General features: G+C 33.8%; 2 protein-coding genes across 3 annotated transcripts; both read right to left on the reverse strand.

Annotated features, from left to right (window-relative positions):
• Positions 1-2,563: 2,563 nt before the first annotated feature.
• Positions 2,564-8,248, reverse strand: LOC145305379 (uncharacterized). The gene is made up of 11 exons (XM_080146997.1): positions 8,242-8,248; positions 8,001-8,119; positions 7,689-7,794; positions 7,133-7,273; positions 6,705-6,778; positions 5,699-5,767; positions 5,021-5,097; positions 4,065-4,101; positions 3,576-3,658; positions 3,143-3,245; positions 2,564-2,665 (listed from the first exon to the last, which is right to left on the reverse strand). Exons 1-11 carry the CDS (start codon positions 8,246-8,248, stop codon positions 2,579-2,581), a joined length of 903 nt encoding a protein of 300 aa, XP_080003123.1. The 3' UTR covers positions 2,564-2,578.
• A 125-nt stretch (positions 8,249-8,373) lies between these two features.
• Positions 8,374-12,299, reverse strand: LOC145306016 (uncharacterized). 2 transcript variants are annotated; one of them, XM_080147949.1, is made up of 7 exons: positions 12,169-12,299; positions 10,842-10,893; positions 10,326-10,406; positions 9,872-9,959; positions 9,171-9,633; positions 8,778-8,864; positions 8,374-8,570 (listed from the first exon to the last, which is right to left on the reverse strand). In XM_080147949.1, exons 1-7 carry the CDS (start codon positions 12,245-12,247, stop codon positions 8,398-8,400), a joined length of 1,023 nt encoding a protein of 340 aa, XP_080004075.1. In that variant the 5' UTR covers positions 12,248-12,299; the 3' UTR covers positions 8,374-8,397. The 2 variants fall into 2 exon arrangements, with proteins under 2 accessions (XP_080004075.1, XP_080004076.1); XM_080147950.1 differs by lacking the exon at positions 10,326-10,406.
• Positions 12,300-13,470: the final 1,171 nt, after the last annotated feature.

Raw genomic sequence — 13,470 nt, forward strand, 5'->3', positions numbered from 1 at the left:
CTGTACCAATGAGCATCCTGTTCATAATTTACTTTGTCCGTCAGTCTGTCAGTCAAAAGATCTGTAGTATATATGTATATACAGACAACAACCTCCCTTTCTTTTTCAAAGACCTCTTTCGTCTGCTTTAAATTATTTTCTGCTACTTGGCTGTGTTAATATGAGCGGTACCATAGGCTGATTTTCAATGACCCAATAGAAAGGTTGCTCAAGGCGGTTGCGATGGGAAGATACAGTTATTCAACCCTTTCTCACTCTAGTGTTTTACTCGATCTAATTGTCAGTCATTCGATTTAAATCGCAATAAATTGATTTACTCGTTTGATATTATAGATAGATGGCTGTTTTTTGAGTGAAGATTATCCTGACCAATGAGCATCTGATTTATAATTAACTTGGTCTGTATGTCTGTTCCTAATGATCTAAAAGACATAATTTTCTCTTCTGCTATTTAAGATAAAATTTGCTGACGAATGCACGTCTAACCTATAAATCATATTGTCTGTCAGTCTATCAGTACCTGTCTTAAATACACTTTAATTAGCTTTTATAAAACATATGCTGAAATTTTCATTGATAATTCGAATGACATCTAAACATTATTAATTTTTATATCTTTCTATTATACGTCCTTTTTCCTTCCATTTGGTTTGCTGTTCTTAAATTTAAATTTAAGAGCTTCGCTCCTTATTGGTGTTGTCATCCTAGTAAGCGTGAAATGAACCCATCTTTATCAACTTCATTATGTAGTAGATGCATTTATAAAGTAAAAGAATAGAGGGGGCATGTGCTATATGTAACTATACCTACTAAGTAGGGACCCTATAGGGACTTTTAATTGGGTCTTTGAATATCAGCCAATACAGTCTATAATTTTGAACAGGCAAGTCACAACAAAAGAGTAGAAAGCTCTTTGCTAGCACACGAAAAAGACCCAACCACTTGGGCCAGGTAGTTGTTTGACTTGTACTTCTATACATTTATAACTGCACTAATAAAGAAAAATGCAACTGCATAAAATGTTTATATTTTCTAAAAGATAAAACATTATTTACATATAAAACACTTAAAATATATAATATAAAATAATCTATAATATAATATTACAAAAATAGCACCAAATTCTATACCTTTCTTCTAAAAAATTGTGCCGCTTCGCGCTTTCCTATTTATCTTAAATTTTTTTTACCTACTTAAATTAACACATTAACTTAAAAACCGCTTAACTTTTCTAAAATGCTTAAGATATATCTTTAAGAATAGTTTTCCATTTTCATAAAAAAATTCATATATCTTTATTCTAGGGTTAATGGAAATTAAATAGTAAACCAATACATAGTAACTGCAAAGATCACCAAACCTGTTTAAACAAAGATTATAATTTTTATTAGCCAGATTTTTGCGTTTAAACAATGACGTTCAATAAGCATTACTTATCAAAACCCGAAAGTCTACCGGAAATTGCCTGGCGAGCACAGAAACCCCCATACCCAAATTTTCATTTTTTTTCATAGATAAGGAGAAGATTAGAGTAAACCACTAGAGGGAGAAAGGGTTTAATAACTGTATCTCCCCATCGCAACCACCTTGTGCAACCTTTCTATTGGGTCATTGAAAATCAACCAATGGTATCGCTTACATTAACACAGCCAAGTATCAGAAAATAATTTAGAAGCAGACGAAAGCGGTCTTTGAAAAAGGAAGGGAGGTAGTTGTTTGTATACACATCTATACAATAGATCTGTTAGGAGTGGGGCGGGTATTTGCTCGGTTGGTACTTTGAGGGAGACAAAAATTGTATGTATTGATTATGCATGTAAGCATGTAGTCATAATTTGTTATAATATTGTCGTGTCAATGATATGTCAGCTATGACCACTTTTATTCCAAGCATTACAGTTGACATAAAAATAAAGACTTCATTTACTACTTAAATAATTCAAATAAAATTATCGGATCTACTGCAGTTCACGGTAAAATATTGCTGGTGAGCAATATTTCCAAAAATCTATGAATTTTAAAGGCTGCTAGCTGCCAAACGGCTGAAAGTACAGATCACACCCGCACACCATTTTAAGCGGCATAAGAAGACCTACAAATAATCTGGAATAGCAAAGATCCAATTATGCACAGGGAAAGCTTCACTAAAGAAAAAACGCGTAAAATAAGTCTTTTTCGCGCATTTCATTGCACTGCGAGATAATTATGCATTATTGATTCATGGCTATTCCAGATTATTTGTAGGCCTTCTTATGCCGCTCAAAACAGTATGCGGGCATGATCTGTACGTTCAGCCGTTTGGCAGCTAGCAGCCTTTAAAATTCATAGATTTTTGGAAATATTGCTTACCAGCAATATTTTACCGTGAACTGCAGTAGATCTAAATTATCTATTAAGCGGGAGGTCCTAAACCCTGCAGTGCTATTAAGGAACAAATATAACCTAAACTATACTGATGTAAAATAATATACAAACAAACTAGAAATTATCTCTCCTCCTTTTTAAAATTTTATTAAAAGAACGGAGTAGGGGTTTCTATGCTTAACAAGGCTTTTCAGGGAAAATCCAAAAGAATTGTCTAAATTAATATAACATTAAAATCTTTTCCTAGGTCTTCTTTTTTGTTTGTAGCCTTTCCGGTCACACTCACGTCTGATATACGCTCCTAAATAATGTATTTAGATAAAAATTTGAAAATCATTTCACTAAGCTAAAATAAAACAAAATATTAACATAACCGAAAAGGGACGTCCAAGCTTTTTACATTGTGGGGCGTAAATGAGGGGTTTCAAAGTTTGAGGTGGGTATTTTTAAGATTATTGAGGAGTTCATAATTTAAGTGGGTAAATCCTTTGAACGTCTATGTAACAGGATTATATATGTCTAACAAAAATCTTTTACGGCGTTACCGATCAGTCTACAAATCCTACTGTCTACAAATCAGTCTTGTTGTTTCCGTGGCGGTGGTGAGTTCGAGTCTGGACCACACCATGTCCTATTTCTGATACAAGACAGTAATAGCGATAGAAAAGGAAATGCATAGGCCCATAAACAGGTGCAACTTATTACCATGCAAAGTTCCGTCTTCCAGGTAAAGGCCGTGCAATAAAAGGAGTTGGTTGTCTGTTCTATATATTTTTACCTTAATTACTTCAGCAATATGCGCCTGCTGACCAACAGAATTAGCCAGAGCAGGAGGTGAGAACTCTTGTTCTGAATGCTCTATGGAATCCTCCAAGAGTGACCTGTACATAAGGAATTAGAATAAGAGGTGAAACTACTTTTGCTATACAAGGCCCATACTTCCTTACGGGCGGGAGGAAGTATAATAGACAAAAAAAAACACTATTAACAGGAAAAATTGGAGGAGACAAATGGACAAAAACTACCCACCCTTTTTTGGATTTAAAACTTTGGGTACTTTAATTAAATTCTAATTAGCTGGCTCAAACTACCATTTTTCCATGAGGTAATTTTGTCATAAAGGATGTACATCAATTTTTCTTCAATTCTATTCCTAAAGATCCCTAAAAAATATATAAATTTTATGATAGATTTATATGAATAAAGCCGACCTTTCTATGTCTAATTTGTCTATGTTATTGGCCAGGGGTAATTCTATTTCTTCTATGCTATCTTCAGATAATAATATTGGGATCTGATTCAGTTAATTGATTATTTTTTTGGCAGTTTCCTTCAAAAAGCCGCAAAAAATCCCCCACTGATTTTAAAATAAATTGAAAATAAAAGTGTGTTATGTGACGTCATAAAAATAGGTCTATAATGGAGGGATGAGAGAAGGTGGGAAAGGTCACCCTTAAAAAAGAGATGGATTCTCTTTGAATTTTAATTTATGTTAGGTTAAGAGAAGCTGTTTGGGCTACAGGGTAACCATGCAGGGTAAGGGTATCTTAGGCAAAGGCCCAACAGGGTTACGGCAACTCACATGGGTTATACAAAAATAAAAATATATGAATCTGAAGACGGACTTACGGTCACACTATGGTTATAAAGTAGCTGCGATACCAATATTTTGAAAATTATGATAACAAATCAATTAATTCCTCGTTTTTATGGGATCTATCAAATTCTTGATTCGTCCTGAAACAAAATATCATACTTAGATATCATAAAAGTAACATGATGTCAATTCTTATGTCTGTCTGTAGCTAAAGTTATCGCTGACCGACATGGTTCTACATTATAATAAAGCTTATTATCAGGGCTCGGCGGCCGCGCGTCAACTGCGACTAAGCCAGAAATTTAAACTTATTTGGATGCTTTGAAAACGATTTTCTCGTATTCATTCGAAGCCGGTGGATAGGAACCGATTCTCATCCATACGAAAAAACTATGTCTATCATCGTATTATATCCAGCTTTCTACGAATATAGAAATGTACAATCATAAGATTAAAACTAGTTTTAATCTTATAATTGTACATTCTATATACGCGGAAAGCGGTTTATAATACGATGAAAGAAATAACTATTAAAGAGGAATTGCCATATTTGGGTCAGTTTTAGACTTTCTGATGATTTTTAAAATTGTAAAAGGTTAATATCCCTGAGGCTTACAGGCGGCTGACGCGAGGTTGCCTGCTTTTTATAAACCAGGGAAGGTTTATAACTAAAACTATAACCAAGAGCGCCAGTGCACTGGAAAAAAATACCAACCCAAAAATGTTTTTTTAAACTGAAAAGGAAAGTGGAGGGTCGACTTACACCCCCCTCTCCCACTTCCCTTAAGTGCCCCTAGAGAGAGTCCCTAGGGCGTAAACGCTAAAATGTTATAAAGTGTTTTTTTTGAAGCTGAAGATTTCAGAAAAAGCTGGTTTGAATTGGTTGTTGTTTTGAGAAAAGTCTTACAAATGTTATTAGGTGGTTATAGGCTATTTGCCTGACCTCCCACGCTAGAAGCTAGATGCAACTATTTTGATATAAATTATAAATGTATTTTTATTGCAATATTGCTTTTTTCAACTTCTTTAGTATGCTTTAAAACAATAAGTTATCGTTACCTTTGTTGTGAGTAATCAATATCTTCATTTGGATAATCATAGTACTCATGGTTATCATATGTATCATCATAATATACCTAAATAATTATTAAGAATAATTTATATCATTAGTTTCAAACCTTTAACGACAAGATACAAAGTATTTCTTAATATTAGGGTCATAAGCGTGCAGAAGGGGGGGGGGTGTCAAAACCAAAATTTAAATTGAAATAGAATAGGACAGTAATCTACTCTTTATTTCCCCCCTTCTTGTTTTACAACCTCCTAGAAACCCTTTGGACGCCACTAATAGGGGCGTGGAAAATTAATTTAATTTTTTTTTATTTATTTGAATTTGACATAAATATTAAAAAAACATGTTTAAATAAAAGGTACACAATTTAATTACATAAATATTTACAGAAACAGTGGCTAATAAGGGAAACACAGTATTATAGAACACACTGTAAGTGTTCATAAAATCGATATATTATTACTTGGATGTTGTACTCGAATAAAGTTATAATTACAGCTGGTTAAAATCACGATACCCCCATCCAACCAACTTTACACCATCCCCTCCCCTCCTATTGGCTGAGCGAAGTGACTATTAAATAAGGTCATTATTAGCAACCTAAATTATCAACAAATTTTCCCCTGTCAATATATCCACGTAATATATATCCATTGGTAGATAACCTGTGCCTTTCTTGTTATTCTTAATAGTTCATTTGATTCTGTTGTTACTTTATCCTGTTTATTCTCAGTCTATAAGTGTTTTTATTATTATCAATGCTTATATTAGACTTTACCCAAATACATTTTTTTTTTAAATTTAATCTGAGCTGGATCTTTAAATCATTTTTGTGGTGAGCAAAATCGGAGTGCGCCGAATTTCAGCCAATCACAGCGTGGCATATCTTAAAATGCTGTGCTCTCATATTGGTGGAAAGTTTGCTCACCCCGATCTGGCGCACCACGAAATTGATTTAAAGATCCAGCTCAGATTGCTTGTCTTAAGATCCATGTTAAGATCTTTACTGTGCCCCTAGTCTATAGTGGCTTAGTCTTGATAGGAGATAGGTAGGAAGATATACTTAAATTTGCCCAGTGCACTTGTACGATTTAAAAAAAAGAAAAATTTATTAAAACCTGCCATTTCCGAGATCTTTATTGTAGAAAACAGAGGATGTCGAGATTAAAAATCGCATTATACTGTATTTTCCTGGTGATTTCCCCTAAAATGCTTCATAAGTTGCGCCCTCGGTGAGAAGGGGGTTTCTGTGCTCAACAAGGCACTTTGAAGGTGAACGCCCTAAATTTTATCAACCCTCACTCTTTCTATAACTTTCTATAACTTGTTATAACTTCAATGTAAAAAATTTAATACTTTATTTTTCTATTTGCTTTCCGTAAAAGTTCCTGGCAAGCACTAAAACCTCCATTATTTTTGAAATAAATAAAACATAAGTAGAGGGGGGGGGAAGGATGCTTAACTTTTGCGAGGGATCCAACACTCCAGGACATAAACCTTCGTTGTACCTTCATGGGGGGGGGGGGGGGGGTGTCTGTGTTCTGTGTAATTTAAATGAAAACGCACTGTTTTAGTTCTATTTGAGAAGACAGACATAATCAGACTAAAATAGACCTATAGATAAGGCCCTAATCATAGAATTGCTCTGCTACTTAAAATAAAAACACATTCCTGAAACTTATTGAAATCATTTGTTGTTGGAATATTATCAATAGTTGCCAGGATCAGGGAACAATATACACCATCTTATAGTTAACAACAGGGATAAAGATATTTTATTAGGGCTCTAAGGTGCTTTTCCTTAACGTTCCTCATTTTCTTTGTTTGGATATTCTATCCCTGCGGGGCCCTAATCTAACAGTGTTAACCTATACCCATTACCCAATATAAACTAACCCACCCAACATGGCCTAATGAAAGCAAACGAAAAACCACTCCCTTTCTTCTTATTTTCATTTTAGGTAAGAATAAGTTGTGAGGGTGGGGAGACGTTTGTTCGACTAGGTACTTTAAGGGAAACTGCTGACATGGCAGAAACTTAATTAATGGCGGATCTACTTAAGAATTAGAAAATTAAAAAAAAATCTTTATCACCGTTCCTTCAATTGCCACATTTTCAACTGTCCCATTTGATGTATTTTCAGCTGCTTTCATTTGTTCCTTGCATTTAGCAATGATTTCTGACATATCATCTGATGGATAAGTTATTGATTTTCCTTCCTGTTCAAGATTATTACCATCTAAAAAAGAAATTTTATAAAATTATATACATACATGTAGCAAAATCTTCATGCAGTGTAATCACGTTATACTGTCTGCCTTCCTCTCTTTTTATCTGTGCTTCAGTATATAATGCTATTATTTCCATCTTTCTCTCTCTCTCTCTCTCTCTCTCTCTCTCTCTCTCTCTCTCTCTCTGTCTAAGTGTCTTTCTCTCGCTCTGTCTCTCTATACCTCTGACTCTCCCTTTGTCTTTCTGTACCTATCTTTCTATATCTTGTTCTTTATCTCTCTCTCTCCTTTTCTTCCTCGCTGTGTCTATTTCTCTCCCGTTCTCTGTCTCTCTCTAGACATAATTATAAATTATATTTAGCTAATAATTTCAAACTGCTCCCCTACTTTTGCACACCCTCTTCCTTATTTATTACATCATACCTTGTGAATTATTATTAGTGAATAACAATCTTTTCCTCCTGGCTGGAACAGAATTATCAGGACTGGCGTCCGGGATCTGCACTGTTGGGTATAGGGGGATGGACTCCTGAATAAATATAGAATAATTATTGAAAAATCATGTATAGCATCGTATTACAGACAATTTTCATAAAATCAATGTTAGTTTTGTTAGCCTAGGCTTTCGACCGTTAGGGGATATCAAAACAAAATGTCGAGAAAGCATTCACATTTTTTTTCTTCAAATTGTTGGAAGAAGTGAAAACTAGATGCCTTTTCTTCCACAAAACAAACCTGTGATGTTACTTCTGGTTGTATAGTTGTAGTTGGAATACAGTTGTAAGAATTTGGGTGGTTATTAGTTAAGAAAAAGGCACATGGATTTTCATAATCAATAACTGGAGGTGGTATATCTGATTGTCAAGGATAATGATTCTTAGAATAAATGTTTGGATTTAATTTTGCCAGGGGGGGTTTGGATACATACTCCCTTCTGCATGTGCAACAGATCAAAATTAAGAGGTCTAAAAGAAACAAGACATAGTTAATTACTTGAAAATACATCAACGTTTACAATTATTCGCGCGTTTTTATGTTCTTTGAATTAATTCCCTTATTTTTTTTAGTAATTCATTATTCTAGATTTGTTTTAGATCTTTTAGGCACTTATAGCTTCACTTTTGATAGATTATTAGAATCCTTTTCCTTCATTTCTTGATTGCATACTAGGTCTCAAAGTTGTAGTAATAAAAGGGTAAGGTGGGTAGAAATATGGCCAGAATGGTGGCTGTAGGTTAGGTAATACAGATGGCCGCAGGGTTGAGGTAGAACTAGGCACCCGTGGGTAGCTGGGTTGAACAGGTCCTAAAGTATAATATGTACTCTATAGGTTTATAGACATTGGATAGAAAGAAAAAAAAAGAATTGGCCTTGTCGAAAAATATATAACATGTTAACTATTGCTAATCACTGTTCACAAAATCTGCTTTGATAAAAAATATTGTGTTTTAACACTATGATGATATAGTACTTCAAACACAAAGCATTATTTCTGGATTGGGTCATATTTACCAGGTTGGAATGGGGCAGGCTGGACAAAAACTATCTGAGCTCCAGGATACTGAACCTTGGTTTTCTGCATGGCGCCTCTCATATCACCTTCAACATTAATATTTGTTTGTTGACACATATTACAAAATTTTTGTGCGTTGGGGGGGGGGGGAGGGGGGTGAAAAATATTTTCTGAACCTGCAAACTTTAAACAAGGACCTAAATACACACGGACGAACCAACCCTAGTGCTACAAAAAATATTAATTAAAATCTATGATTAAATAAAAAGTAGCATTAACAAATGTCTTAAAATTGTATCATATCAAATGACTTGATAGGTCAGCTTGTTTTATCTTCAGGTAAGGAAGCGTTCATGTTCAAAACATTTATTATTTTTTTTTTTTTTTTATACCTGAATTATTTCTAGCAGCTGGAGGTTGCTGGACTGGACCCCTGGTAAAATTATACCATGTCCATAAATCAGTGTTTGCTTCAACAGAGCTGCTAGGAGTATTTCCTTGATTGTTGTCATAATTGGAACCAGTTCCTTTATTGTTATTATAATTAAAACCGGTAATTTCATAGTTGTTAAAATCAGAATTGACTCCTTCATTGTTGTTAGGGCCAATGTTATCTCTAGGACCAAAGTAATATGCAGGATTGAAGCTAAAACCAGTATTGCTGTCATACTCAGGTCTAAAATTACTGTTATATCCAGGATCCCTGTAACCAGAATTGCCATTATATTCAGGATCACTAAAACCAGGATTGTCGGATTGTTCAGCATTAGGAAAATTGACAGCACTGGCATTGTTGTTGAAGAAGTTAGTGCTGTTGCTGTGGAACTTGTTGAAGAAATCTGCTGTTGATGGAACCTTTACAAATCAATTGAAATTGAAAAAATCAGACAGATAAATGGACACAAATAATACAATAAGATTAAAATAAGAGTTAGGATTAAATAAGAATAAATATCTAACAGGATGTCTCTCTATAATTGATGATCGTTTTTCCATTCATGATTTTTTTATATAATTATGGATGTTGTCATCCTTTTTTAAAATTGTTATGAATTCCACGTTCTAGTTTTGACTTTAATATTCAATTCATTGCCTTGTATTGTACTGAGCTAGATGCAAAGGATGACGTAGGGTTCATATTTGAAGAAGCAGTTTGTTGATGTTCATTTTCATAGGGATAGCTTAAATATTTTTTAAAGGTGTCTTTTATAAATAATTTTTAAAACCATGGTTTTCTTTTTATTTACGATCATAAAGTTTTTTTTCTTATCTTAGAATCTCATGTTCTTATGTAGAGACGTAGAGAAGGGTGTGGTTAGACCTCCTAGGTGGGTGCATTCTACCCCTCTTTTTGTCCTATAACACACCCCTAAAACTAAATTAATTTTCAACAAATTTACTCACAATTTTGTTTTGACTTTTATACATTTATATTCTGATTATTAAGTTATGACACTCTACAAGTGTTAATGTTCGTTTATCCTACCGTTTCAGAGCTTTGCTTTTATGGATGTTGTCATTCTTGTTTATTTTAAAAAGACACTTTCCTTGGTTGTGGAAATGGATAAAACTGTGCATATGCTTGAGTTGGGGAAGGAGGACTATTTGCAATTCTCGTTGGTTGTAATCTAGTTTTTATTCTTGTCAGTTATGAATTCTATATTTATTTTCAATGCTATTTAAACTTTAAAAAATATTTATTCATATGTGTATATCTTAGGAACTCCTGAATTGTCGTTCTGTCTGTCACATTTTGTTGATCTTGGTCGTTTTTAAGGGATCAAATCAGAACATAAAATTTTGCTAGACGGGGGTAATTTAAAATTTGAGAATAACGTTAAGGTTGGTATTGTTCCCAACACCAACCTTACCCTTATAGAATTGCCATTGTGTTCTATGTTCTGAAGAATACAACAATTCTCAAATTTAACTATTGCCGCTAAAATTAACCAATCACGTGTCTCCTTAGCCAAAAACCATCCAATAATAGGCTGGTAATTTTACAAAGGGACACATAATTGGTTAATTCTGGCGGCAAACAAACTTTTCATAACTATGTATACCTGGGTATCAGGAAAGTGCTCGCAGGCAGGATTGAATGTCCTGAGCCTAAATCTTAATAAACAAGGACGATTATATCAATGTGTTGGTGTTCAAATTAGATAACCAATAAGGATAACCAATATTCCGCCTTTTGTAGATTATTGGTGGAAAAGTTTATACACTACTATTATAAAACCATACAATCAAGATTAAATAAAAGTACCCAAAGTTTTTGAGCCAACGAATAAGATAACATGGTTATGAAACTTTGGCTACCAGAGTAATTTGCCCCTACCTCGCCAAGTGAAAAGGTTGGACGTCTTACTAATATAGAAAATCGTTTCTTCTAACCATAAGTATTTAAAACTATCCTTATGATAAAGTAACAGGATGTGTGTCTGTGTGTTTGTTTGTACCGAAGGATTTCGCTAACCGCTGAACCGATCGGGTTCTCCTTAACAGGGTAGCTTCTCATAGGTCCCGGGAAGGTTTATAACTATTTTCTTAGGGGGTAGGACACCCCCAACCCCCCCCAAAAATGAAAATCCCCCCCCCTAAAATTTTTTTAAACTAAAATTTAAAATGAGGGGGGGGGGGGGGTGCAACCCCCCCCAAAATTTTTTTTACTTTTTCTTTTAAAATCTAAAATAAGAAGTTGAATCATTAAATTCGACTCTCTCCACCTCAAGTGCCCCTAGAGGCCTCTAGGGGCGTAGCCGCTAGTGTACATAAAAGTGCGGACTTAAAACTATTATGCCACATCGACTTCAATTATGTTTCTTTGCTTAATGCAATTTATATTTGGGATCATGGAGGGAGGGACAATTGGCTATAATCACTTGTACCCAAAGTTTTACAATCACGTTTTCTTATTCTCTAGCTCAAACACTTTGGGTACTTTTGTTGATTTATAATTGATTAGTTTCTGACTATTAGTATCCAACCTTTTTCAACCAATAAGTTTACTCTATGAATAGGTGGTTTGTTTACCATCATTGGGGATAAGCACGTAGGTTAAAACCTCACACAAAGGTTTCAATATATTGTAGACCCATCGTTTTTTTATCATCGAGATTCTTTTATCCTTAAGATAGTTGAAAATAAACATGATAAACATTGGATCATTGTAATGAGTGAAATGTTAATGTCAGATAAAAAGCTATATTTTAAATCAATTAATTGTATAAATTTACACTTATAAATATTTGGGATGATTTATCGTCTATTGTTAAACCCCTTGGATAAAAAGAGATGTCATCCTTTTAAGGTTACTCAAATCAATAGATTAAGTTTCAGATGGATAGAACGATTATATTTAATATTCAGAGTTTATAAATGCTTACATACCAGATGAAACAAGAACAAGCAGAAACAAATTGCACATCTTGTCCAAAAATCCGCGAGAAATTTTGACTTGCATGTCCATGATACGACCACTTATCACAGACTAGATGAAAATGTAACTGACTCAAGACAGCTTTTGTGTTTAGAAATTACTTGGTCATCTTACTTCAGAGAAAAATTGTTTATAGTTGTTGTTACATATATAATCCTCAATTCTGAGCAGTTTTCTTTAAAGGGACAGTGTCCAAAAATAAAAATAAATTAATATATATTTTTTGCAGAGGGATTTGAAAGGGTTAGTGTTGTTGGAAGGGGGGTTAATCTAATGCAAATCAAAAACATTTTTGAAATAGGATATAAACAACACACCACAACCGCCCCCCCCCCCTTCATCCTCTTGGATATTCCAGATTAATTCGTTAATTGTGGTACAAGCTGTTTTTATCCACCAGAAACCAGTCGGATTTAGATCCATGTTGACAATCACCAACTTTTTTGCCTCTGGGGTAAAATTTGTATAAATGGGCTTTGTTGACCTCATCCCATTGAAAAATGCTCTTTGTATGCAAATGAAACACTTATTTCTATGCAAGCCGTTTTTAGGGGATTTTTTGGGGGGTAGAGGATGTTGACCTCCCCTCCTCAATTTTAATTTTAGTCTTAAATTAAATTTTAGTCTTAAATTAAATTTTAGTCTAAATTAAATTTAGTTTTTCAGGGGTTAATTTTTCTTGGGAATGTGATGGTACCCTCCCCTAAAATAGTTATAAACCTTCTCAGGACCTATGAGAAGCTACCCTGTAAAGGAGAACCATATCAGTTTAGTGGTTGTCAAGATCCTTTGCTACAAACAAAGAAACAAACAGACAAACAAACAAACAAACAGCCATCCTGTTACTTTGTTTTAAGGATTTCATTTTTGTTTTGTTGATATGTATAAAATTTATTCTCACTGTCCTCTCAATTTGATTTAAGTGCATATGATATCTGAATGATTCCATTTACTAATTAGGTATAATAACCCAACCAAGTATGAACACATCATGTGACACAAAACTAGAATGGTGTTATTATGCAATAAATTTTTATAGGAAATTCAAATAATAATATTTATTTTTTCTATATTTTGAAATAGAAATTAAAGTTCTAAAGTGTGTTTGCCATTGAAAAGTACCAACTGCTTGAAAATTATGAATTCTTTTGGAGAGAAGGGAGAATGTTTTTGCCAATTTACAAATACAAAGAATTATTTTAATATAATTTAAATTAATTATGAGTATTATTTATATCATATCAACTTTATGA

Source organism: Acartia tonsa, chromosome 14 (genome assembly GCF_053477335.1).
Source record: "Acartia tonsa isolate MP-2025a chromosome 14, ASM5347733v1, whole genome shotgun sequence".
In the NCBI taxonomy this organism is placed as follows: Eukaryota; Metazoa; Arthropoda; class Copepoda; order Calanoida; family Acartiidae; genus Acartia; species Acartia tonsa.

Excerpts from the sequence above, each read along its gene's own strand:
- LOC145306016 (XM_080147949.1), bottom strand. The coding sequence starts at position 12,247 with ATGGACATGCAAGTCAAAATTTCTCGCGGATTTTTGGACAAGATGTGC. Across the intron at positions 9,960-10,325 it reads TATCCATTTCCACAACCAAG|CTATCCCTATGAAAATGAAC; the intron begins GAAAGTGTCTTT and ends AAAATATTTAAG. Across the intron at positions 8,865-9,170 it reads AGCTGCTAGAAATAATTCAG|GTGATATGAGAGGCGCCATG; the intron begins GTATAAAAAAAA and ends TTAATGTTGAAG.
- LOC145305379 (XM_080146997.1), bottom strand. Across the intron at positions 7,795-8,000 it reads AACCAGAAGTAACATCACAG|GAGTCCATCCCCCTATACCC; the intron begins GTTTGTTTTGTG and ends ATATTTATTCAG. Across the intron at positions 7,274-7,688 it reads CACTAATAATAATTCACAAG|ATGGTAATAATCTTGAACAG; the intron begins GTATGATGTAAT and ends TTTCTTTTTTAG.